General features: G+C 31.0%; 2 protein-coding genes across 3 annotated transcripts; one reads left to right on the top strand and one right to left on the bottom strand.

The window, feature by feature from the left end:
• Positions 1 to 1,217: 1,217 nt before the first annotated feature.
• Positions 1,218 to 13,293, top strand: LOC129798122 (transmembrane protein 65). 2 transcript variants are annotated; one of them, XM_055841109.1, is made up of 6 exons: positions 1,218 to 1,635; positions 2,140 to 2,271; positions 2,660 to 2,701; positions 7,848 to 7,915; positions 7,993 to 8,196; positions 8,282 to 13,293. In XM_055841109.1, the coding sequence occupies exons 1-6, from the start codon at positions 1,344 to 1,346 to the stop codon at positions 8,390 to 8,392; spliced, it is 849 nt and encodes a 282-aa protein (XP_055697084.1). In that variant the 5' UTR covers positions 1,218 to 1,343; the 3' UTR covers positions 8,393 to 13,293. The 2 variants fall into 2 exon arrangements, with proteins under 2 accessions (XP_055697084.1, XP_055697085.1); XM_055841110.1 differs by lacking the exon at positions 2,140 to 2,271.
• On the bottom strand, positions 13,145 to 26,359 carry LOC129798119 (putative fatty acyl-CoA reductase CG8303). Its single transcript, XM_055841103.1, has 5 exons — positions 25,792 to 26,359; positions 24,817 to 25,324; positions 17,913 to 18,357; positions 17,595 to 17,852; positions 13,145 to 13,862 (listed from the first exon to the last, which is right to left on the bottom strand). Exons 1-5 carry the CDS (start codon positions 25,990 to 25,992, stop codon positions 13,727 to 13,729), a joined length of 1,548 nt encoding a protein of 515 aa, XP_055697078.1. The 5' UTR covers positions 25,993 to 26,359; the 3' UTR covers positions 13,145 to 13,726.
• Positions 26,360 to 26,604: the final 245 nt, after the last annotated feature.

Genomic DNA, 26,604 nt, shown 5'->3' with positions numbered 1-26,604 from the left:
GAGAACACAGGGACAAAAAAAAGTTCAAAATTGTTGCACAGTGTTATGCAAGTTTGCCTTCTATTGGGAGTCAACTTATGAAATCATTTTTGAAATACTCCTGAATGTATACTATTTTGCAATGCGGGAAATTTGAAAACAAAGTGCTTCTTTTTCAGAAAAAAAACTTTAATTTCTTTTATTAAGGTAAAATTTTTAAATAATCTAACTATTTATTGAAGAAGTCTGACCAAAAGTACTATTCGTTAATGCATTTCTATTTAACAGTCGAATCTTTTCGTTTTGACTACTTTTACTCCGCGCGAAATTCGTTCTACTGCCGATTATTTCAAAAGAATGCCCCTGCAGGTATATGCAATTTATTTTTATTATTGTAGTATGCGTGCAATAATCCCGGGACTCAGTGTATTATGTTACTGTAGTGACTATATTACGAAAATAAAAATATTATTTTAAGGGGATTAGTCATAAACGATGTAAAAGTAAACGATCCAGATAGCGAAGTGCCCGGATTTGCACACTTGACTAAATATTATTTCTTTTTATTGAAAAGTCCACTAAGAATTTTATTGCTATAGTGAACAAATTTTAACCCAATTAAATGTGTGTTTAGTTTGATTAAAAATTGATTAGTTTAGTTTGATTACAAATTTAGTTTGATTAGATTTTTTTCTCTATTCAATTTAGATTTAGAACATTAAAAGGAGTGAAATGAAGAGCTTTTTGGATTTCTTCTTAAAATAAAATTCTAAATGTTAAATTTAGACTTTTTGTAAAGATTCATATTTCTTCTGATCAAAATTAAATTTTTTCGTACAATTTTTTTCTGATCGAATAATTTTCTTTATGGCTCTGGCACACCTTTTAGATCGGTCAAATTTCATAAAATCAAAATTCACATCCCTTTCTTTCTTAAAAGCTTAGCATATGTCTATCCTATTCTTTCGCACTCTTCTTCTTCTTTTAAACATCACACCAAATTAAATTTGGTGCAGTCCACTTTTGAGACCGAAAGAGTGGGATAGACTTATGCAAGTCTTTTGAGAAAGAAAGAGAAATTAATTTTGATTTCATGAAATTTGACCGATCTAAAAGGTGTGCCGGAGCCATTTATGTTCAAAATTCAGAAAAAAACATTTTTATTAAAGATCATAAACTTTTCAATGATCCTTCAAATGAATCACAAGTGGTGTAAGCTTTTTCAGTTGTATGAAAATGTATATAGTTTGTGTGACGTCACTGCCGTCAAGATTTGCAATTTGTCTTCAGCCAAACGCTATTTTTGGGTGTAATTTCTTGATATTTTGCTAAAGTGGACGGGAAAAGTGTTTTATTGATTTAAAATGAGTTGCAATAGATCTTTCTGTTTTCTCCTTCGATGTGGACAAACAACAAGGTTACTGTCCCAGAATTGCAGTAAAAGTAGCCTCGGAGGTACCCATAGCAAATTCCTGGGCAATCTTATGCAAATTCCGCGAAATTGTGTCGTTAGACGATGGACAGGAAGTTATGCCACGGGGAATCTCAGTGCTGATGAAGCTAATGAATTTGTGGATAATTTGTCTGCTGAAGAAAGGGAGAATCTCAAAAATGCTCTAGCCCAATATGACTCATCCACAAGGCGCAAGTTTGAAGGTGAGGAAGAAAATTAGCTATTCTAAAATATTCACTCCACACTGATTATACGATTCATTTATTACTTAATTATTATAACAATGAAGAGAGACATTTCTCCCAATCTAGAAAGAACGTTTTTACAACTGATAGAAGTCTTGCGTAAATTTTTTTTCTTATCATAATTTAATCTTTCTTCCCTTCTGTGCACTACATAAAAAAATTATCTAATCTTGATGTCTTGCTAAAGTGCTCGAAAGAACACTGATTTAAATTTTTTATGATACCTTTGACAATCTCAGTGTATTTATCTTCCTCATGATACTTTTTCCTCTATAGAAAAAAATATTATATACTCTCTGAAAGCTCTCCTTCGAAACACTTCTTTCAGTTTTATCTCTTGAAAATATCTCAATGGTGATCCTTTATTCTGAGCGATAGCATCAGGCAAATGTTTGTTTTTTTATTAAAATGTTAATATCATAATATTGAAAACTTGTACATGGCACATTTTGGGGCCTGAAGGACCTCAACTGGGAACAGCACGATGGCGAAGTGGACGAATGCGGAGGATATCGCAAGATGCAACAGGCCGATCCGGCGATGAAGTCGGCTCCCACTGTAAATTGCCTGATGAGTATCTGGAAAAGAAATTGGGTACGAGAGATTCGTTCAAAGTTTTCTTTTTTGTCTTTGATGGCTTCAAAAATGCACAATTTAACTTAATTTTCTGCCTTCTAAATTGAAAATTCTCTTCCTCACACATGAGAGATTTCCCGCCAAAACTTTATCCATTTTATTTCTAATTTATTATGCACCTTGCAGCATGGTTTGCAAATACGACTCTTTATCCTAGATATCTCTTTCCTAGATCTCTCTTTAGTTAACATTAATGCTCTTTATACTGCATGAATAAATCCTATTTGCCGCTTCAAAGTGTTTGCAAAATTAATTTAACCTCTTTAGAGAAATTTGCAGAGAACATTTACTATTTTATTATAACTTTTTCATCTCACACCACATTCACAAAAATGTGTATTTACAGCGGAAGTTAAATCTCCTCCAACTAGTAGCCAAAAACTCCAGTGTAAGTGTCTCAATAAAATTATTTAATCCTTTCCAAATGCAAGGCCAAATGTTGGATTACGGAATGAAATTTCTTAACACTTTTAAGTCAATCAAAAGTTAGCAAATTCAGTTGCATAATTCTACTGATAAGAGAAAAGTTACAGCAAAACTATTTATTTTATTATTTTACGTTACGCTCTGTAGATACACAATGGCACAAAAGTGTCAATCTCCAAAATAGCATAGCATTTGCATAATGCGGAGTGGATTTAATGAGCCACACTTTCGCGTGTTGATAACAAATCTTATAAATTTCAGAGTATATTGTGACTGTTTTCAATTAACTGAGCTTGCAAAAATAAAGCTCTATGAATTAAATAAATGATATACCTATAATTGACAAGAAATATAGGATCTACGAAAATGAATGGGAATTATGTGATGGGGTAAATAATTAGCGACAATAAAACATTTATTCATTTACAACCGCTTATCGGGGTCGCGGATCAACAGTAACCTTTTTGTTTTTCCATTTGAATTAAGTCGTAGCTAATTAGTACCTAGGGAAATTTGTACCGAATCTGTTTTCATTAGGCAGAAATTAACTAAGGATGTAGCCGATGTATCCAAGAGCCTCTCTGCCTCATGATCTTCTAAGAACCTTGCGTTCAATAAATTAAAGATATTTAAAAGGCGTGTTTTATCGTTAGACTCGTAATTAGAATCTTAAATCCTTTTAACCCTTTAAGGACGATTGGAATACCGGTGTCCCATAAAGAAAATAATTTTTCCTGACTACCTAAAGTTATTTTTTTCTTATGTCTGTACATAATTGTAAAGTAGAAGGTTGAAGGAATCTAGAATATTTTTTGCAAGTCTCTAGCTATTTGCTATGTTTAGTAAATATTTAAGCTCAAAAATACTGAATTTTTAAATTCTCAAATTCATAATTTATTTTATTTATTTTTTATACTTCCAATTTTTTTAAGCAAAATCCTTTTGGCAATAAAAACTACAATACTCAAAATTACTTAAATTTTTGGGCTATTTTTGTCCCTATCGTTCATATCGTTCAAAATACACCGAATCAGACTCTGTTGAACTTACCAAGGTTAGATGTAAGACTTATAATTGATTATGTTTCTCAGTTTAGTTTTTATTGTTGATTTTTAGTCCGTAAAATGTGTCTCGTCGTTAAAGGGTTAACCCTTTAAGGACGAGAAGGTCAAAAATTGAGGGTCAGAAAAAAATTATTTTTTCTAACTTTTTAGACCAAAATACAACTTTAGAAGGCCGTAGGAAAAATTTCATTTTTGGGTCACCGGTGACCCAATCGTCCTTAAAGGGTTAATCCCCTTCCATGCATCGATTAGTACGGAAACTTAGGACAAATGTGGGCAGTTCAAAATGTTTAAAATTCGTTATTTTTCAACCTCCTATACATTTTAAGAGAAAATTTCATCCAAGTGGAACATTTTACAATGTGTAAATGCCTGAAAGGCCAAAAGAGCATAAAGCGGTCTTCAGACTTAGGGGTGTAGCCCAGTTCCCGAAGGTCTCAAAATCCTAAATAGCGAGCAATTTTAATGCTTTTTGATAGCCCTATAGGTCACTTATATCTGTAATAATTTATTTCTAAGTTAAATTTTTCCGAAAAATCGTGATTGATAAGAAATTAGAGTAGTTAAGCCATTTGGCTAATTCTAGGTCTGAAGCCCGTATAATGGTGTTATTCCTGAAAAATGAATAGCAGAAATCTTTTTTTAGCACATGACTGTTATCAAGTGCTTCTACACTACATATCGATTTTTTGTGTTGGTTCCTGTACCAGCTATTTTCCTCAGTCATTGCCGTTCTAAAACCACCAAACAGTCGTGACAAAAACCAACACAAAGAAAAATCGATTATATTGAAGATCTTAAGAACAGTGAAGTGCTGAAAAAATGTGCATGAGAAAGATTTCCCTTTCTCATTTTTCATTGGTATAGTAATAGTACCATAAAGCTTGGTTGAACCCTCAAATTTATTCCATAGAATCATCTTCATGAACCTCTTAAAACGTTCAAAATTCAAAAAGATTAATGACCATAATTTAGAAAATATCGAATTGTAGCGCAATTCCAATGAAATTATTTTAGCACTTTACTGTTCCCACGTGCTTCCACATAATCAACTTTTCTTTCTGTTGGCTTCTGTCTCGACTGTTTTCTCGAATTTTTGTCGTATTCTAAAACCAAACAGTCGGGACAGGGACCAATATAAAGAAAAGTCGATTAGATGTAGATATATAAAAGCTCTTGAGAACAGTAAAGTGCTAAAAAAACAAGTTCATCTTTCATTGAAGATATATAGCACTGTTATTGTGCTATAAAAATTCTTTTCTTGGGGGTTTATTACGTTCTTCCAATGGAAAACGAATATTTTTTAGCACTTGACTGTTCTTAACTGTTTTTATATAATCTACCTTTCTTTGTGTTGGTTCCTGTCACGACTATTTTGTGATTTTAGAACACGCCGAAGACTGGCATAAAACAGTCGAGATAGGAACCAATGCAAAGAAAAGTCGATAATGCAGAATCACTCTAGAACAGTACAGTACTAAAAAATATTCGAAAGAAAGATTTTCCCTTTTAATTTTTCATTGGAATAGCATCATTATATCTCGAAGACTTAAAGAAAGATATGTTCTTAAATTCTTTTTGAACGCAGTATTTTTAATGCAAATTCTTAAGCATAGAAGTACAACATTTAAATATTATTTTATGAAATTTGATTTAAAAATTTAGGCGTTAAAACCCTAATATCAGAGACCAATTTGAAAAAAAAAAATTGCAGTTTGCGGTAGTCACGAATACTCATCACAAGTTAAGAAAAAAATTATTAGAAAGGGAGTAAAACTTGCACTCGAATGAAGCGAATTTTTGAGCGAATTTTTAGGACAAAAGGGGTAGCAAAGCATCGTCCCACGCTTTGCGATATGCTCGAACCCGTGACTTCGATGCTATATATCAAAAATAGTTTTGCATTATTTACCGTTTACGGGTTTCAGCCGATTTGAACCAAATCATTAATAAATCCAGGGGCATGACATTTCCTATGTTTCCCATATGTTTCTAGCGCGCCGAAAAAACGTTTGTGTTTATTATCTGTTTTCTGTCATCGTAGAATGAACCGAAAACTCCAAATTGGAAACCTACGTAGTTTTGAAGATATCTCGAGAAATTTGTACAAAAACAGGAAAAATTTACACTAAAACTGGTTACATTTGTCAGAGCTAATGTCACCCTCCTGAATAAATCCATTATAAAGATCGTTAAAAATAGCTTAGGAGTAAAATAATTGATTTTTGGGCAAAAATTACTTACCTATCGGTTCATATTTGGGATATTTGGTTTATTACCAGTTAAAAATCGATTGGAACTGATTCAGTATTCAGTCTCGTCAAAAATTCCAAAACCTTTCCAACGAAGAAAAAATGGGGGTGCGATTAACTTTTTTTCCTCGTAATTTTAACACTTTTTATGTGTAAATATATATCAACATTTTTCAATGTTAATTTTACACCTTTTTAAGGGTAAAATTGACATGAAAAAGAGTAACTTTAAACCCTAATACACGTAAAAAGCATAATATTTACATTTTAATAATATTTTATTTCGGAACAATACTTCAAGGTAAAATTAACATTTCCGGAATGTTATTTTAACTTTTTCGGATTTTTCACAGTGTAATTATATACCTATATTATCTAAAATGTTTGTACACAATTTAAATGAAAATGGCGCATCAGTTTTCGAGAAATCTTGACTACCGATTTCAAAAACTGAGTTTTGATAAAAAAAAGCGAGCAAAATAATTCAAGATTCGGACTGTTCACTGAGAGAAATCCGAAAAAGTTAAAATAACATTCCGGAAATGTTTATTTTACCCTGCAGTATTGATCCAAAATCGGTGTAAATATTATGCTTTTTAGGTGTATTAGGGCTTAAAGTTACCCTTTTTCATGTTATTTTTACCCTTAAAAAGGTGTAAAATTAACTTTAAAAAATGTTGATATATTTTTACACCTAAAAAGTGTTAAACTTATGAGGAGGAAAAGTTAATTGCACCCCCGTTTTTTCTCAGTGTTCGAGTCCCGAGGATATTGACAAAAATTTCTAAAACTCTATCTCCTAGAAATTTATTCCAAATTAATTCATACTTAATTTAAGAGATTTAAGGAAATATTCTTGACATCAAAATATTTTCTACTGGATATTTTTTTCATTTATAAAAGTGTTAATAATTTTTTAGACTTTTCTACAAAATCAATAATTTAAAAATAGCCCAAGATACCTTTCCGAAGTTTTGAAAGAAAATCTGTCATGAAACCCTAAAGATTAAATGAATTTTCAAAGAATTACTCTAATACAATTTTGACTACATTAATATCTAAATGCGTTTTAGGGAAAGGTATGCGTAACAGACATGGGGCATGACACAATTAGGGATAAGTGACAAGGGGACTGGCGTAAATTTAGAGAAGGGCTTAATGTCGTCACATTGACACTATTTGAGAGGCAAAATAATCAATATTTAATTTTTCTTATAATTTTAAATTATATTGTCTCTTTATAAAAATGTTTGAAATATTAGTAGTAAACATTAAGATATTTAGCTATACTTTTTACGTGCATCTTTATCCATTTTCCTTTTCCTGTCTTAGATAAAAAAAAAAAACTACGATATTTTTAGTTACTGATTTAAATATTTTTTTTATTGACGGAACCCTTTAGTTTAGTTAGTAGACTGAAAACTTATTTAAGACTAACTTTTAATGTTAATTCTTGAATTTCATGAGGAAGACGATTCCATCTGAATCTGAATGCAAGAATGTCAGAAAGTTTCCCAGTACGAATTAATTTTAGGCGAAATTTGTGTAGTTTCTGACAGGAAAAAAATGATCTTTAATTTAAATTTTTAATCTTAGTTTCTTAATTATTCTTTTCATAGAGAAAGAAGAATGTACTTTGCCTTCTCTACTAACTTTATATTTTATTTGAAAAAATCGTGCAACTTTAATTTTAAAAGAATTAAAAAAAAGTTCCTGTTCAGCATTTGGCCTAAATTACGTTACATTCCTAGTCAAAACTTGTCTATATTGTTTTTTTTTTAAACCATTTTAGTGTTCTTAGTGAATGGATTGCCCTTTATTGGATTTGGTTTTCTTGATAATTTCATGATGATCGTTTGCGTAAGGATATTTCTTGTAGCTTCTCAATCCAATGGTAAATTTTGAGTAAAATATTCGTAATTTTCTCGAAATAACAGGGTGATTACATTGAGCAAACTCTTGGCGGTTACATGTGTCTCTCAACGATGGCAGCTGCTGGATTGGGAAATACGATTAGTGATGTTGTTGGTCTTGGATCAGCCGTTTATGTTGAGAGATTGTGCGAGGTAATGGGCTTTAAAGTTCCACCCTTATCGAAATTTCAAATGGAAATGAAGGAAAGTCGCCGAAGTGCAAGTTTTGTAAGTTATGTTTATTTGATTATTCTCTCCTATTTATGTAGATTGAAAAAAAAAGCCGGAATGCAAGTTTAAAAATTAATTTCAGGGTCGAATTTTGGGAATAACAATTGGATGTTTAATTGGAATGTTTCCTCTTCTGTTTATTGACACTGAGAAGAAAAAAGAAGATGGAAAAGCTGATGGGAAAACACATTGAAACTGCCAGCAATTGTAGAATGAATCAAATGAAAAGCAAATAATATCACGTAGGAAAAAAAATTATCAATTATTTAGAAAGACAAATCAAATAATTTATTGTGCTAAAAAATACAAATAAAAAATGCGAATTGTTGGACAAATGGCCAAGAAACAAATTAAAAAAAAAACAAAGAAATTTAAAAGCAAAAATATAAATGTTGTGACAAAAAAAATCTACTTAGAAAGTTTAGTAGAATATAAAGCTTTAACGAAATGAACACTCAAACTAGTGACAAAAGATAAAGAACGTTTCTTCCAAACGATAAAATCTCTGTAAAAACGAATTTGTTACATCTTTTTTAAGGAGAAAAAATTCACCACTTCAACGTTTCACAAGGTGCTATTCCTGAATTTTCTATATTTCTAGGGCATGTATTTTTATTTTTGAAATAATTTTCTCTAATTCTTGCCTATCTTTCATATCCTATGCTATATTGCATTTTAGGAAAACTATGCAGGAAATGAAGAATCAAATAGTTATCTAAGATAGCGATCTAACTCTGTAGATAAAAACACTCAGAAAGAGATTAAAAATATATACATTAACGTATTTAATGTAATTTAGGGAAATCTTTGCAAAAGAAAACTAACTTTTACTGACAGTTCTAATATTAAACATGTGATACACAAATTTGCAAAGGTAAATTATGATAATATCAAACTTAAATGCATATACAGCTTTTGAGGTCATTTTATGTAAAAGAAAAATCGGTCTTTTTATTGTGAATTGTGAAATATCAATGAAACATTAGGTTAAGATTAAAGAAAAATCGTTCACAGTTTGATCTACACAATTTTTTACTTATTCCACAAAAAAAACCATTGGAAATTCCTACAAAAGTATAATAAATTATTGAAAAGTAATAGAATTCATTAAATCAAGAAAAGAAACGGAAATCTAAGAAACATTGCATTGTTCAAAGTTAGTGAAAATATTTTGAGGTTATGTAAGACATAACCTCTCAAGAACGGAGACCGTCAAGATTGGAAGCTTCACAATTCAATGTAGAATGCGAATCTCAACTAAAAATGTTCAGAATTTTAATATTTTATACCCTAGAATCATTTCAAAATTACCAGAAACGGCTAACTTTTTGAGGTTATTAATACTAAGCATTTTAATAAATTCTTCCTTTAGAAGGTATATTGAAGGATTATGCCGGAGAAAATATGCACAGTAAAGTTCTTCATATATGAGTTCCGTAAATATGAGCGACGGTTGAACATAAAATGTAAAATTTGAGGTTATGTGAAGAAAGCTTTCTGTTGAGTTTGAATTAGAACCATTTTTCTTCGGTGACGTGTTGCAACTTTCATTCAAAAATACTTTGCTCAATGTACATTTTAAGGGAAACGAGAAAAACCCATTGTCCAATTCTACCCCTGGCTAATTGTACCCCGGTCTCCTCTATTCACATTTGGGTAGTGAGAAATGTCATAGGGTAACTGTGCCAAATTTCGGCACAGTTGCATGCAAGCGTCAAAGTCTGAAGTTTGAAATGTAATATTTTAAATACAAATTGATTTTTTTATTCTTTCTTCTGAAAGAGTGTTGCTTGGAACCTTGTAAAGAATTTACCGTCTTTATTTACTCTAAAATCATTCTTAATACATTTTAAAATGAATAAAAATATAGACATAGCTTTGGTGCCCTATTTCGGACACCTTCATTCTCATAGTTCCCTGCCCTTCGGGAATTCTTCCAATATCTTTTTCACGTTATCTCGTTTGACTAAGCTGCATTTTTTGTTATTCTTTTGCATTGTATAATCTCTAGAGTACGTAAAATCTAAAAGTTCATGGAAAGTCGAGGAACAAAAAAGGTGGCCGAAATTGCAAGCTGGCCGGAATTTGGCACACTTACCCTATATACTCTAATGTTCATATTTGCAGAACTTATTATACAGTAAAGTTCTTGAAATATGAAATCCAAATATGATCGGCAGATCGATGAATTTCAGATGTAAAATTTGAGGTTATGTAAAGACAATTTTTCGTGTAGTCTCAATTAGAACCATTTTTCCCTGGCACTTTCCCAATACTATCGTATTATATTAATTTTATCAAGAAATTCCATTTATTTAACGATAAATTAAGCAGGTAAATCCTCTAAAATTATTTTCCTTGATTTAGAATAAGTGTATTTCACATGATTTCCACTACGTCTTTAAGAATTTTGTTCACATTTGAGAATTCGGGATTAAAATGTCATTATTACTCTCCAAACATTCATATTTGAAAAACTTGATTGTATACACAGTGATTTTGTAAGGTTAAACATAACATAACCTAATATTTTTAGAAGAAATATTTTGCCTAAATAAAAAAATGAGACGTATTATTACAAAAAGATTTTAGGAAAATAAAATTAAATCTCTTGAAAAAATGATACAAATTGAAATCTAAATAAAGATCTCAAATATTAATATGAGAAATGCACAAAATATGAAAGTAAGGGGAAGTGGGGCACTTTTGAAATTGGGATTTTTCACCTATTTTTAAATAAAATTCAGCCTTATCGTGATATAATTTAGGTGCACAAACAGACTGAGAAGCTAAATTACATTATGATATGGCTCAGTTCCATTTAAACATATTCTCAATTTCAAAGTTTCCCCACTTCCCCCTAGTTAGAATTTGCAGGCAAGTTCAAAGAATACTTTTTTACGCTCTTAATAATTTATCTTTTGTATTCCTTTATTTTTATTCAACAATATTCATTGGAGATGTTTACAAAAAATGTCTAACGACATCATTCTCTTTACTGAGCCAGGAGGTTAGTCGAAAAAATAGGTTATGTGAGACATAACCTCAAATAAGTAAATATATTTTTTTAGCAAACTTTATCAGGATTTTGTCTGGATGTTATTTATATCAGTAATTTAGATTGAAATAAGAAGACCTGACTAAAACAGAGTTACTGAGCGTGAAAATTTGTGATTGTGGTTAGATTTTTCCGCATTTCTCACACTGATCAACAAAGTGAACCACACAGTGTGGCGGAAACGAAGTAAATTTTGAGAAGGACTAGAACTTCTGTGGAATACCACCGATCTCCGCAACGATCGATTCCACTCTGACTGGTCTCACAGAGGCAACCCACCTGTGGGAACCAGTTTCCACAGTAGCACAGCCACTCGATATAGAAAGGATAGAGAAGAATAGGCAGATCTATGAGCCTTATCTACTCGTAAATGGGAAGAGGAAATAATGGGGTTTTTTTTGGATGGTACCGCTACAACAGATTTTTTTATCTCTCAGGTGTTAGAAATAGCGTTAAAATTGAATTTAAACCTTAAAACTTCGAATATTCCTTTAGTTGGATTTGAGGTTAAGTCGAATATAACCTCAAATGTAAAACGTTTTTTGTGCGTTTGAAGCTTATTCCTTGTAGAACTCAATTTAATAAAAATACGCTAGTAAATTATACTTCTTTGAATTGAGAATAATTTTATTACAAGCTCGTGATTTGGAATACAAAGGCCTTTTCTGAGCCTTGCTTTCCATCTTCAGTCGAAAAGCCTCAAAATTTAGTTTAGAAAGAAATTAAGAAAATTAATAATGAAAAACATTTTTTTATTTTACACCCAGTTTAACGTCTGTTCTTTGGATTGTATTTCTTACTTAATACATTTTTATTAACAATTGATACAGAACATCAATAATTCAATTTTTATTTAAAAATAATTAAAAAAAAATCGTATTGAAAATTCCCGGAAAAATTAAATAAGATAGTTCAAGAGAAAAAGGTTTGAAAAATTGGTAAATTACAAACTTTGTAGTTGAACAAATCTTTGTTTGTATAATTTGTAATTTACAAACAAAATTGTCATTTTACAGAGTTTGTTGAGTTGCAAAGTTACTTGCAAATTCACAAATATTTGACAATGATTTTTTTTTGAACACTTTAAAACAGAAATTCATAAAATACTTTAATAATAGTTAGTTCATAAAACAATTAATATTTAATAAAAAAATAAAATAAAAAAATTAATAAACATGAAAAATAAAAAAAGAAAGGAAGCAGCTTTTGAAAAAATTCAGTTGATAATTTATTATTTAATAAAATCAAATAATTAATTATTAATAATTTCTCTTTTATAATAAATGATCTCAAAAGCTGAATATGCTTAAAGTGTTAATTTCGTGTTGACTTAATTCCTATTCCTAGTCTTCATTTTACAAAGAGAATTTCATTGTAAATTCCTGAAACGAACAAATATTTTTTATAATTAAAGTGTTTTTATAATTTTAAATTATTTTAAGCCTAGCATTGTAAACTTTTAGAATTTCATTTAGAAACTCTTCACCTGCTTTGCGTATGCGTAAATTATCTTATGCTGGAATTGACTTTAAAGAAGTAGGATCATCTATTAGAGCATTCACGCCAAGTCCTTAGGGTAGTGATACTAAAAAAAATGCCACAACTGCAGTATTTTCAAAGTATAAAAGACAAATGAAAAACATTTATCAAAGGTGATCTAGACGTTTCTTCAAATATACAAAGAAAACTTCCATGAAAGGCATCCATTTTAAGAAGCATAGCGGTCAAAGGAATTGTATTTATATTGTACTTGAAATTGACCTAATCTTCATATCCTGTTTGATGGAATTTTCGAAAAAGTTTAGGACCTGAAGTCATGAAATATTATATACAGAGAGAAAATGATATTATTGACAACTTAATAAAAAAAAAATGGAACACTTAGGATTTCGACCAATATATTTATTTGATATTTTGAAAAGAGTACTTATAAAAGATTGAAGAAGTATTTACCAACTAAGAACTCATCTTATGATGTAATCTGTCCTAAAAATGAATCATCCAAAAATAAAGTCTTCTATGTTTTTAACTATTTACCACATTGGCTATTATTTTTGTTTTACAAAAAAATATTTAAATCTAGATTTTGTTCTCTCTTCTACCTCTGCTCAATCTAAATCTAAATCCTTACTAAACACATTTTTCTTATATTTTCACTTTTTTAATACTCTCTCTTCTACATATTTATTCTTTCAATTTTACAATAAAAAAATTCTACTCTTGCTCAAACTATAAAAAGAAACTTAAAAACTGTGATGTCTTTTAATATATTCCATTTTACAATGTTACTTTTACGATAAAACTAATTTCTTGCTAAGACAATTTATTTAAAAAAAAATCAAATAATTTTCAATAATATCATTCACAGGGCATTTGCTCATTTTTTTCCACACTCATGCTTAAAGCACTTTGCTAATTTTTGTAATATGAATGCAAAGCTGAATTAGAATAATTTTCTCACGCATAAAATTACAACCAAATCAAAAATAATAAAATAACACTAGCAACAGCAAATGAAATAAGATGATCTCTCAGAACAACATAGAAGAACACATAGGCGCAGGCATAGATCACGAAGAATCCTAAGTAGTATCCTATTTCGGATCTAAAAAGAGAATAAAACAATACAATTTACATTTAGAACTCAACACCTGGTTTTTAATTTTACTTTTGTCGATAACATTCCAACATTCCCAAATATAATACTACAAATTTACTGATAATTTCGTTTAGCTTGCAATTTATCTTGCGCATGGCATTGAATGGATTTCTTTTGAAAAGAGTTGATGATCAGTAGTGTCCCTGATCGCCCGGCAGCAACAAAATTACACGAAAAATATTGTTTTTTTGTAAATTCAAATTTTTCATCGCCAAGGAGGATCTCGAGGTAATTAATTATAAGAAAATATCAATATTTTTCACATTTAATTGCTTTTATTCGATTCATATAACTTATATAAAGCATATATGCCTTATAAAGTAAAGTGTAGTCAAGTCGACCGGTTCCTCAATTCGACCGGTAGAGTTATTTATTCAATTTATTTATATTTGCACTAATATTTGGCGTATGATCTAACATTAATAGGTCAATTATTCCATAAATAAATACGAATCAGTGACAATTTTATAGAAATTCACCATTAAAACATTCAAAGATTGATCACCGTTCGACTCGAGGGCACTTTACCTTACGATTCTTCTGAATTTTTCTTAAGCCTAAACAACGTTTTGCAGTTTAAGCAACTTCGTTGTAAATAAAAAGACTAATAAGATAGACAAATTAATCGAAATAATCTCTAAAACTGAAATATTAGATACGGTGAATCTAGGATGATTTACTAACGGATGGAGCATTTTAATTCACAAATGGTATATTTTTCTTAAATTCTTTATTATTTTTAAGCATTATGGCTTCTACACATTGGGAGCAATTTTTGTCAAAAATTGCTTTTTTGAAGGAAATTCCCTGCAGTGTTGTAGGGGGAAACGTCAAATTTCTGTCAAAAACGCAATTTTTGACGAAAATTGCTCCCAATGTGTAGACGCCTTTAGATCCAACAAAAATAGATAAAATACGAAATGGTAGCCACATATACAGAGAATATATTTTTTATTGAATTTAAAATTTTACTGATGTTACAGATAGAAAATTTGTCAGAAAAATTCAAAAAATAGCAAATTTCACGTCTTTTTCATAATGGTTTTAGGAACTATTATCCTCGTGCAAGGGGTTACTCAAGATCGAAAATTTGTGTCTATATTCCATTATTCCATGTGATTCTAATGAGATTCCATTGTGATTCCAATAATTCTAAATGTGTGATTCTCTTAATGATTCAACTCGGTATTCCGTGATTCTCAATTATTCCAATTTGTGTTTCAGATTAAAAATGAAAATAATTTCAATTATTCGCATTAATGATTGAATCTAAATATTTTTTATATTTCTATTTTTACTGTTCGAACTCAAAAAGAGAGCTGTGATATATTTTTTTAAGCAAAAACTTTTTGGAACAAAAGGCTACATAAGTCCAACAAAGTAAAAGTTATCATTAATCGGTATTTTCAGGAATACTTCTTAAATTTCATTGATCATACATGACCCAATCGTTCTTAAAAGTAAACAAATACAGAATTGACCTCTGTTGAATTTTTCAAGTTTTTTTTTTAATTTCGTAATTGTCAAACTGATTCCATTTGATTCCATTCTGATTCTGTGATTCCATTTGATTCCAGTGATTCCAATTGATTCTAGTGATTCTGTATGGATTCCATTTGAGATTCTATCAGAAGATGATCAGTGATTCCGTGGATTCCATGGATTCTAGCAGAAAAATGTGTCGGTATTCCATACTTGAGTAACCCCTTGTCCTCGTGCAATCATTATAAATTTTGTGCTAGTAACATAACATTAGATACTCTTTCATTTGGTAAAAGTTTTAAAATGATTGCATTTGGTTTTATACCAAAACTAAAAAACCACGAAAAAATATACCACATTTTTGTACGGAAAATGTATGAGAATGCTCTGTCCTGCGGTGAATAAAGGTCTATACACACTGGAGCAGATTGCATCAAAAATGATTTTAAAAAGTTTTGAAGGAAAAATCCCAATTTTTGAAGAAAACTTCCCCTACATTATGGCCTCTACACATTGGGAACAATTTTCGTCAAAAATTGCATTTTTGACAGAATTTTGACGTTTCTGCTTACAGCGCTGCAGGCAATTTCCTTCAAAAAAGCAATTTTTGACAAGAATTGTTCCCAATGTGTAGACACCTTTAGGCTTATTTTGCTTCAAAAATTTTTGACAATTTGCTTACATATTCCTAAGCATCTTAAGTCCTCTACACACTGGAAGCAATTTTCGTCAGAAATTGCATTTTTGACAGAATTTTAACGTTTTTACCAACTGCACTGAAGGGATTTTTTGTTAACGAAAAATGATCCCAATTGTAGCGAACTTTACTCTTGATTTTTTTAAATCAGAAAAAATCGATAAAATGTTCAGCAGAAGATTTTTTATGCCTTTTATATTATTAATAAAATGATGTTTTGATGAGGAATTGATTTGTAGAATTGAATGTGATCCATGAACCTTTCACTAATTTATAAAAGAAATTCGAGTAAAAGTCCCGTCTTAGGAACATCTCCAGAAAAAAACTCTTCCCTCCTGACTAGACACAAATTTCCTTAAAAATTCATCTTTTTGTCAAAAATTCCTACCATTATTGTGTAGGGTGGAATCACCACTTCTCGCCAGTGCCCCACTTCTCGCCACTAATATTGAAATCGCTATATTTCGTAATTTGTGAAATAAAGGAGCCGCAAAGATCTTTGTATTTTTACTGCTGCTACATATATAGTCGAAAAATAATAATTATTCTTTTTGAATTTACGATTTTAAGCATTTTTTAGAGTAATATTTTAATATAATATATTATTACTTTTTTTTAAGTAGCCAAGACACAGAAATTGTGCCATAAATGCATCCACACTAAGCGATTATTTTTTTAGTTCGCAAAAGGGAGTTGCATGTGTTTAATTATTGCAATAGAATAAAACAGATTGTGAAAATTGAATTATGGTGCTATTCCTATGAAAAATGAAAATCTTTCTCTTTTCTTTCTTTTCTGTCGTTTAGTGGTTTTTGGAACATGACAAGGAGTGATGGGGAAAACAGTCAAGACAGTCAAAAAAATTAACTTTTTTTCCTGGTAACTTTAACATTTTTAGGTGTAAAAATATGTCAACATTTTTTAATGTTAATTTTACACCTTTTTAAGTGTACAGTGCTGTCTCGCTATCAGTTTGGGTTCTTTTTTTGACAGTTCTCTCTCTGAATATGCACAACTTTTTTTGAAATTCCCAACGGTTTTTCTCCTTCTTTTAATAAATTAATATTTTTTTATTGTTCTAGAATTTCCCGTGTTATTTTAACTATAATATGAGACAGAAAAAATAAAATTAAGATAATTAAAAACGAGAAAAATTAGTTACCAAGAAAATAATTTTCTTTATTACTTTGACAAAATGTAAACAAATTGATTTTGAATGCAACCGACACAAAAGCTGTGCATATAGAGAGTGTGCATATAGAGAGACAGAACTGTAAAATTAACACGAAAAAGGATAACTTTAATCCCTAATACACCTAAAAAGGGTGATATTTACACCGATTTCGGATCAATAATGCAGGGTAAAATTAACATTTCCGGAATGTTATTTTAACTTTTTCGGATTTCTCTCAGTGTATGATCAATGTCTTCAATGCCATTATTCATTTTTGAAAATGTTGGTCAGTTGTAGAATAATGAAACAAAACAATTTTCCTCACATTTTCCGAATGATTCTGTGCTTCATTGTAGTTTCAGCTGACTCTTTGAAGTAGTACAATCGAAGTCCTTTGAAGCATCTCGATATCAATTCACTCCAGTCACACCTGGCAGCATCGAAGCAATATCTCTCAGCATCTTTCTCATCCATAAGAGACATAATTCTTAAGGAATTTTGGACAGAATAAATAAAGTCCTGATTCATGAAATAATCAAAAGCTTTTGTGCCCTTATCAAAAACCCTCATTGCATCCAAGACACTGAAAGATAAGAGGCTAGCTGTTAGATGGAAAAACGTGACTGAAATATTAAAAGCTTACCTCATTCTCCGTATTCCCAGTCCGGTTATTTTTTCTGGTATCCAAACAATCATTGCTGGCAAAATGTGAAATAGGTAGAAGAAAATGGTATAGCGAAATGAATTCCTCAATTGACAATGTGGCTTCCACAGAAATTTGTCACATGGATGAAGAGCTGCACAGCGATTAAAAGTTTCACAAAGTTCTTTTAGTGTTATGGAATTTTTTTCGTCATTTGATGTGCAGTGGATCACTTCGGGTTGGGCTATATTTCTTGTCCCAACGTACCAAGCCATGGCCAAGGTTGAATTGATAACATAATCGCATGGTATGATCGCAATGATAGACGAGGGATTACCAGTCATTGTCCGAAATACACCCTTCACGTACCCAGCAAGAAATCCCAGATGTCCACTGTTCGCATTGCCCACCCATCCTTCAACAGGATGCTCATATGTACCGTACACTGAAAACGTTTAAAGGTATAAATTAAATGCATTGTTACTCTGGAATTTTGCTGGTTATGCTTGATTTGCGAGCTTAAGCTACCGGATCTTCAGGTGGTTTGTAAAAGATGTTATCGCCATAGATTTTAATTATAGATACAAAAATGTTTAAACGATACACAAAAGGGCTTAAATAACTTAGTTACAAGCCTAAACTATCTATCTATCATATTCGCGTTAAATAATGCATAAATGCATCATATTTATAAAATTATAATGAATATGCTGAGAATTTTCAGATCGTAATTAATTTTACTTTAGTAAAAAAAAACTGTTTGTCTCGTTAAAATTAGAAAAAAAAGAAAAACAAACCGCAGAACCACAGAAACTGAAAAATATTGGAAAATAAAGCTTCTGTAAATTTTTCTAAGAGTTAATCTTATTAAATACTATAATAAGAATAAATTTAAGAAGTTTTGGGCACAAAATGAGCGATTTTCTGAAGCTTTAGACATAATATCTGTCTCTTGAATTTCCCTAAGATCCTGCTAGATCTTTGTAGATTTTATTATCAAGATGACTCTAGTCAGAGAACTTTTATGAACTATAGTTCAATATTAATTGTATTTATGTAGGGGCGACTGGGCCAAAAAGTCACTAATCGAAAATTTTAAAATTCAATATCTTCCAAGATGAATAAGATAACGGCTTAAAATTTTTTCCATAGATAGCATCTATAGGTCGTCCTCAGTGTCGCAAATTTGTTAGAATTTGAACAAGGAATTTAGAAAATAAAAAATATCGAAATTTTTAGCCCTATTTTTGAAATATTTTCCGTGCAGAAGATATCAATTATTAGCTACTTATATTAAATTTGATGCACTGGTGAATATTTCCCAAATTATTTGGATATTCTTTGAATACGAATTCACTATCTATTTTAGAATTTTACAAAGATCCTTTTCTCCAGAAATCCTTTTATTAAAAACAACCACTTGGGGTAAAAAGTAACAAAAGCTATGGAGCAAAAAATAACAAAAACCGAAACAATTTTTGACGTCCCACGGTGAAAAGAAACGTCAATGCTATGTGTCGCCGCTTGTTTTTTTGCATTGGTCAAACGATTTGCAGTCTTTTGTGTGTTTTTTTTTGTAAAATAGCTTAAAATGCGCTTTTCTCGCTCAGATAGAGAAAACGGTGTTTTAAAAAGGTGTAGATGAATAAATTTTCTATGAAAATATGTCCTCTAGGTATTTTTTCAAATTTACGAAAGCCTGTAATAAAGGGAATCAAAATGTGATAGTATCTTATGCCTGATGCTATTTGCCACAGCATTTTTGAGAATGATCACAAAATCACCTTTTAGAAAACGGCTCGATAAATATATTTCCTTACAAAATAGAAGAAAATTACTTTCACAGAGTTGTAGAGCGGTAAATTTCCTATAAAACTGTGCTAATTAGAAATTTTGGAGGTGCTCGGGTAGCTTGTAAAAAAATAAAACATCCGTTTTGTGACTTTTTGCCCCAGTCTCCCCTACGCCGAAAGCTTTGGAGAACTGTGGATTTCCCCTCTGAGTTGATACCTTCACAATAACGCTTTCGGAATGCTTTTGCGTTCCGAAAGCAAACCCAAATGCTTATGAAACATATAATTTCTAATTCTTCATATTTTATTTCTTGAAAAGAAAAATAAAAAAACGACACTTTTGAATAATTGGATAGATGAATACGTTTTTACCAACTTTATCATGTTGTCCGACTATGAACTTTTCCATCAGATGTCACTATTTTAACCCAAAAAATGCCTTAAGTAAGGACTTAATAAGCTCCGTTTTAAGAGCATGGACAATGCCTATATTTATTTATAACATTGAACTAATAATATGTTAACCGGGTCGTAGGGCTTAAAGTTTCAGTTTTGTAGTAGATCTTTTAAAAGTGCATAGTAAAATGAAAATTCATAGAAATTTTGGTTTTTGTCGATTTCAAAATCTCTATATTTCTACGCAGTAGAATTTTTCCAGTAAAAATTTCTGCCGCAAATATTACAGCAAATTTTACTGAGAGAGCCCACAAATAAAAAAAAAATTTCTAAATACTTTTCTTCCCAAAACTTTTTTTCGGTGTACAGGAGAGTTTTGTTTTTAATTTCTGGGCTGAACTCTCCCACCCGATAATCATCGGATCATCGTTTTGGAAAATTGTCAAGCATCGGTCTTTTACCCTATGATAATTTTTACAGCGTAAAATAAAGTTTGAGTTTTTCCTTCACAAAAATTGCCCACATTTTGTCTGAAGTTGCCCCGAAATGGTTAAATTTTAAGCAGTCTGTTATTCTCTACGGAGAATTATTATTTCTCACTTTGTTATAAGATCGATAATTTTTCTTAATTTGTTAATTTTATATAAGAATTATTTATTATTTACTTTAAATCTGCTGAGTCTTGGCAATAATTTAATCTAAAGGATGTTTACAAATCACGTATGAATTTAAATTTAGAATATTAGGATTAATTAGCTTAGAGAATAACAGGTAAAACGCTGACTCAAACTTTTTCCTTTAATAATTATCAGTTAAATAAAAAAAAAAACATTATATAAGATTTGCTGGAAAGTTTAAACTAAAGACAGAATCATATTGATCGTAAAATTCTTATCATCACAGTCAAACACTCTCCATTTTTTCTCAAATTTATTGGTGCTTATCTTAATTCTTAAACAATTAGCAATAATTAAGTTTACTTATTTTATGAGCTGAAGAAAACAAGAGAATAGAAGAAATAAGACAGAATTATATTTTTGCTTTGACTGAACTAGAGGAAACTGGATCAGTACTAAACATGGGGTTGTCGTAAATACTGCGATTATTTTAAAAATTAGACAACAATCATTTAGTTATGATAACTAAATGAAAAAGATACTGTAACTAATATTGGTCAACTATTTCATTTAGTTATCCTAGCTAAATATACCGTCAAATCATACAACTTTGTGCCACCCTATTTTTAGACATGAAAACCTTTCTAAGCGGAATTGGTAGTTGCGGGAAAGTTCTCCAAAAATTGTGCAAGATAGTTCTAATATACGCAAAGTGATCATAAGTTTCTTAATTTTTCCGAATCTGCAGAAAAGTGTCCTCTAGAACACACCTTTCGAAAAGTTTCTCATTTATTCCATGTGTTTTGTTGCATTCCTTTACTATTGAGGATAAAATAGCTGAATCGGCGATTTCATAGGTTGTTCCCTCTTCTTGTAGTGAAGTGTTAATCTCAAAATGGGGAAAACGCAGTACAACTTTGTGCCATTAGTTTTCTCGATAATTTGACTCCTTTGTAATCGATATTGTTCAAATTTTAGTGTTAAGTAATATCTGGGACTTAGATCTTTGGAACAAGAAAAATGTGACTCCCTTTAATCCCTTTGACCAGAGATATTGGTCATAAAAGAATAGATTTTGCGACTTCTTATAATAATTTAAAGACTTTATTTATTTTGAGCCGTTCTAGTTGTCAGAATTTGATCATTGATGGTGTAAATTAAAGATCTTATGAAAATACACAATTCCTAGGAGCATTACAACTTCGGGCGACCACCTCCAGGGGCGCTATAATCGAAAAATTGGTTTTCGTTATTTCGACATCGAATATTTCGAAATCCACGTTTCCAATTTCGACGAAAATTTAGTATATATGTTGCAGTCAAGTCTGAGACCTTTCTAACGATGGGTCGCACTAGCCTCTCGATCTTAGTTAAATCGACTTATAAAAAATAATTTATAAACAATAATTAATTGAATTAAATTCAAGCAAAATGAAAATAAACTTGTTATATGTATTCTTTAATTGTGTATATATACAGTGACGATTTGAAGCCAAAATTGTGATATTTGACAAGTTCAACACCAATTTTACTGATAAAAGGAGGATGGCACAAAGTTGGACAACTTTTGCTTACAACTTTGTGCCACATACAAGAAATTTTCCTCCTTGTCCAAAGATACCTGGATTTTTTTCTACCATGGGGCTATATCGGCTATATTCTAGAGATGTGTAGTTATGTTGAATAAAAATCTCATTCAAATATCTCAACTAATTTAGAAAATATTCTAGAAAAACTTGAAAAGTGGCGCAAAGTTGTATGTTTTGACGGTATGGATGGGTCTATGCTTACTATATTTTATAGTTTCCATAACTATATATGAGGTAGTTGGGACTAAATTCTTCTAAGAGTGCTCTATTTTGAATAAATTTCTCATAAACGTGGAAGCAAATTATAGGGGAGACTAGGGCAAAAAGTCACAAAGCGGATATTTAATTTTTTTTACAAGCTGCTCGAGCGCTTCAAAAATTTCTAACTAGCACAGTTTTATAGGAAATTTACCGCTCTACAACTTTGTGAAAGTAATATTCTTCTATTTTGTAAGAAAATTCTTTTATCGAGCTAATTTCTAAAAGGTAATTTTGTGAAAATTCTCAAAAAATGCTGGGGCAAATAGTACCAGACATTGGGTAATATCATATTTTGATTCGCTTCATTACGGGCTTCTGTAAATTTGAAAAAATACCTAGAAGACATATTTTCATAGAAAATTTATTCATCTACACCTTTGTGTAAAACACCGTTTTCTCTGCGAGAAAAGTGAGAAAACGAGAAAAGCGCTTTTCAATCTATTTTAGAAAAAAAACACACAAGACTGCAAATCGTTTGACCAATGCAAACAACAAGCGGCGAGACATGATAATGACGTTTCTTTTCGCCGTGAGATATTAGAAATTGCTTCGCTTTTTGTTACTTTTTACCCCAAGTGGCCATTTTTAATAAAAGGATTTCTGGAGAAAAGAACTTTTGTGAAATTCTAAAATAGAGAGCGGATTCGTATTCGAAAAATCCAAATTATTTAGAAAATATTCACGAGTGCAATTTTGGAAAATAAGTATGTAATAATCGTTATCTTCTGCAAGGAAAATATTTTATAAATAGGGCTAAAAATTTCGATATTTTTTATTTTCTAAATTCCTTGTTCGAATTCTAAGAAACTTCGACATTGAAGAAGGTCTGTGGAGGCTTTCTATGGAAAAAAAATTTAACCGCTATCTCTTTTACCTTGGAAGATATTGAATTTTTAATTTTTCGATTTGTGACTTTTTGCTCCAGCCTCCCCTACAAAATTGTTTTTGCTTCAAATCCTAGGATCACTGGACCCACTCTCTCCTATTTGAATCCTATTGGCAGTTATTTTTTTTCATTTCACCTTATTCATGTAAAGTTTTTGCTAATATGATTTATGTGACTAAAAAATGATTGGATGCAACCGTGAAATTAAACACCGCAAATCAACCTTAGCGAATTTTAATTTCAAGATCGACTAGGGGAAATGCTCATAATTTTGTCCAGTTTCTTATTTTGGACACTTTGAGGATAACATTGGACACTAAAAATAAATTGATTAAAATGATGGATTTTTATTCCAATATTTGATGAATAATGAATTCTATCTAAATATTTGTTCTTTTTGGAAGATTTTAACACTAAATACGTTAAAATTTGAATATGATTTGAGTTGAAATTGCTTTGTTGAAAATTCAGTGTGAGCAATTGCTTACGAGAAATATGACAGAACTTCGTGGCTTACTTCAGTCTTATTTAGTTTTGGTGAAGTACTAACAAAGTTTGTTCGCTGTTTTTGAGTGATATTATTGAATATTCATTGAATATTGTGTTGATTCACGTTACTGATGATTTGTACATTTGACCTGAAGTGAGATTTGCCTTGTGAATTATATTTTTCGTGTGAAAAATGGGAAATTTTTTAAGACATTCACCAGTGAGGTGATGATTCTTATTTTGGACAGGTGTTTTTCTCACGAAATTTCGTGAAGTTTTAACTTTTGTGATGACTAGGTTGGACAAATGCCTGGAGAAACAAAGGAGCATCATCTCTACGAAAGAGATGCAGTGAGAAATGCCTTGAAAGGCTCCCGGAAAGGTCAGGGAATGAGCGAATTTGCACGTACTTGGAGTATTGAAATCAACTCACTTTAATGAATGATATGGAAAGTTTCCGGGCTTCTGTGACATTCTACGTTCCCCTTACATGACCAGGAAGAGGACTTGGTAAGATTGGTTCATAAAATGAAGAACAATGGGCATCCTGTTGAGGCGGATTATTTGTCCAAATTTACAGACAAGTTGTAAAAATTAATAACCAAGTTGTCCAAAATAAGAGTCAAATTCACCTCTACATATCAATTCATTTTTAAACGTATTAAAGCTAATTTTAGTGAAAATGAGATGATAAATAGCTTGCCAAGTTTCTAAACAATCCTTCTGAAAAGAGTGTAACAAAAAAGTCAATTAGTATTGAAAATATCGCACTTCAAACTTAGGATATCGATGCTTATATGCAGACTGTCCAAAATTATAAGCACTTCCCCTACCGATTTGTAAGTCAACAATATTAATTCATTAAAGAATTACCAACAGATGGTCGAATAATAGCAACTGGCAATCCTGTCATCTCCTTCACAATTAGGTTCTCAGCTAATTGCTTGGTGAAAGTATAGGTGTTTGGATGAGCCCCTATAATTTCCTTTACACCAGCACTATCACTGTGATCTGGCAGAAGATCCGGGGTACTGGAAAGCTTCATCATCTCATAGGGATCCTTATGTGATGGATAGACTTTTTCTAAAATCAAACCACGATTGTTGCTATTGCAGAAAGCCGTGGAGAGGTAGACATATGCAGATAAATTTTCAATTTTCTTTGCCAATTGTATGGTTCTCAGTGTTCCCAGGACATTGATATCAATGGCTATTTGAAGTGGTGAGTTGAATTTGATTGTTGCAGCACTGTGAAAAATTATATTGACATTTTTCGTGATATCGTGAAGGACAGTGGGAGTGAAATCCAAATTTTCAGCAGTTAATTCACCAACCACGGGCACAATTTTCTTAAACGCTTCTTGGGAGTGGTTTTTGAAGAGCTGAATGAAAGAGAGAAAGACAAAAAAAAGAAAAATTGCGTAATATTTAGTTTTTCTTTATACAAGGCACCAGTATTAGAGACAATGGTCTAGAGAGGCATATAATCTGTCGAATGAATTGACCATACAATCATTCTTCATATACAACATACACTTTCACATTGACCATGAAAATGTGTAAATTTTTGATGTTGAAAAATATAATACTGTGCATATTTATTTTATGTCACCACCATATATTGATGAGGATTTTGTAAGCTCCTACTAAATATACATATTATTAACATTTATCATAAGGTTCTCGTGGACGAAACATGCATTTGGGTTAGAAACTCAGGGTTATGTTGCGCTCCAACAGGGCATTTAATCGTCTTGAAACTAGTGTAAAATTACTATTTTAAGGAATAATTTCTATAGAATTTGTCCTAAATAATTTTCCGCAGTTGATACACTGAGCTTTTACTCACGGGCTTTGAGAGCATCCGCTGAATCCTTTTTTCCGCCAAGCTCCCATTTTTATCTCGAACTAGAACGTATATTTTTCCAATGTTGGAACTTACAGTCAGAAGGGATTCTATTAGAACTGATCCTAAGAATCCTGTTCCTCCCGTCACAAAGATATTCTTCCCGGAAAAGAATTCCTCAAGAGTCACGCGATTATCCAACATTTTCTATCTTCCCGATGATCACTATCTGAAGAATATCGTTGTGTCAACAAGACAATATATCACTAATTTTAAGAATAAATTTCCTACCAAAAAAAAACAATGATCACCACACTAAATAATTCACTTCTTCGTCACAATTTTTTTTGGGAAATTTACACCTTTTTTTGGTAGATACGGTTTCCCAGAATTAAAACATCATTAAATTGTAACAGAAATTTGCCCACAATTAAGCAATGAATCAACAATTTTTTATAGTGAAAAGCACTTTTAATCTGATTAGAACAGAACTAGCACAATTTTTTTTTCATTTGAGAGATCTTCAACTATTTTTCCACGATATTACTTGTGACTTCCGCGACCAGTGGTCAAATAATAGAGAAGCGTACAAAAGTTGAGGTATTTTGGAGTTGCTAACAAACTTGAAGTTGTGGAGTGGGTAAAATGTACTCATGGAGACATATCTGTTGTTTCCAAAGACTAGACAACTAATACACAAAAGAAGATTTTTAAAACCAAAGCATAAGAAGAGTTCACAAACACGAAAAATTGTGAAATATCCACTTGTTCAAACTTTAGTGAATCCTAAAATGAAGACGCAAATTTAATTAGCTA

This window comes from Phlebotomus papatasi, chromosome 1 (genome assembly GCF_024763615.1).
Source record: "Phlebotomus papatasi isolate M1 chromosome 1, Ppap_2.1, whole genome shotgun sequence".
NCBI lineage: Eukaryota > Metazoa > Arthropoda > Insecta > Diptera > Psychodidae > Phlebotomus > Phlebotomus papatasi.
The sequence above is the reverse complement of the archived record's forward strand: the minus strand, read 5'-3'. Positions and strand labels throughout refer to the sequence as shown.

Excerpts from the sequence above, each read along its gene's own strand:
- LOC129798122 (XM_055841109.1), top strand. The coding sequence starts at position 1,344 with ATGAGTTGCAATAGATCTTTCTGTTTTCTCCTTCGATGTGGACAAACA. Across the intron at positions 1,636-2,139 it reads CACAAGGCGCAAGTTTGAAG|GACCTCAACTGGGAACAGCA; the intron begins GTGAGGAAGAAA and ends TGGGGCCTGAAG. Across the intron at positions 8,197-8,281 it reads GTCGCCGAAGTGCAAGTTTT|GGTCGAATTTTGGGAATAAC; the intron begins GTAAGTTATGTT and ends AATTAATTTCAG.
- LOC129798119 (XM_055841103.1), bottom strand. The coding sequence starts at position 25,992 with ATGTTGGATAATCGCGTGACTCTTGAGGAATTCTTTTCCGGGAAGAAT. Across the intron at positions 18,358-24,816 it reads TATTATTCGACCATCTGTTG|TGTACGGTACATATGAGCAT; the intron begins GTAATTCTTTAA and ends AAACGTTTTCAG. Across the intron at positions 17,853-17,912 it reads CTGGGAATACGGAGAATGAG|TGTCTTGGATGCAATGAGGG; the intron begins GTAAGCTTTTAA and ends CTTATCTTTCAG.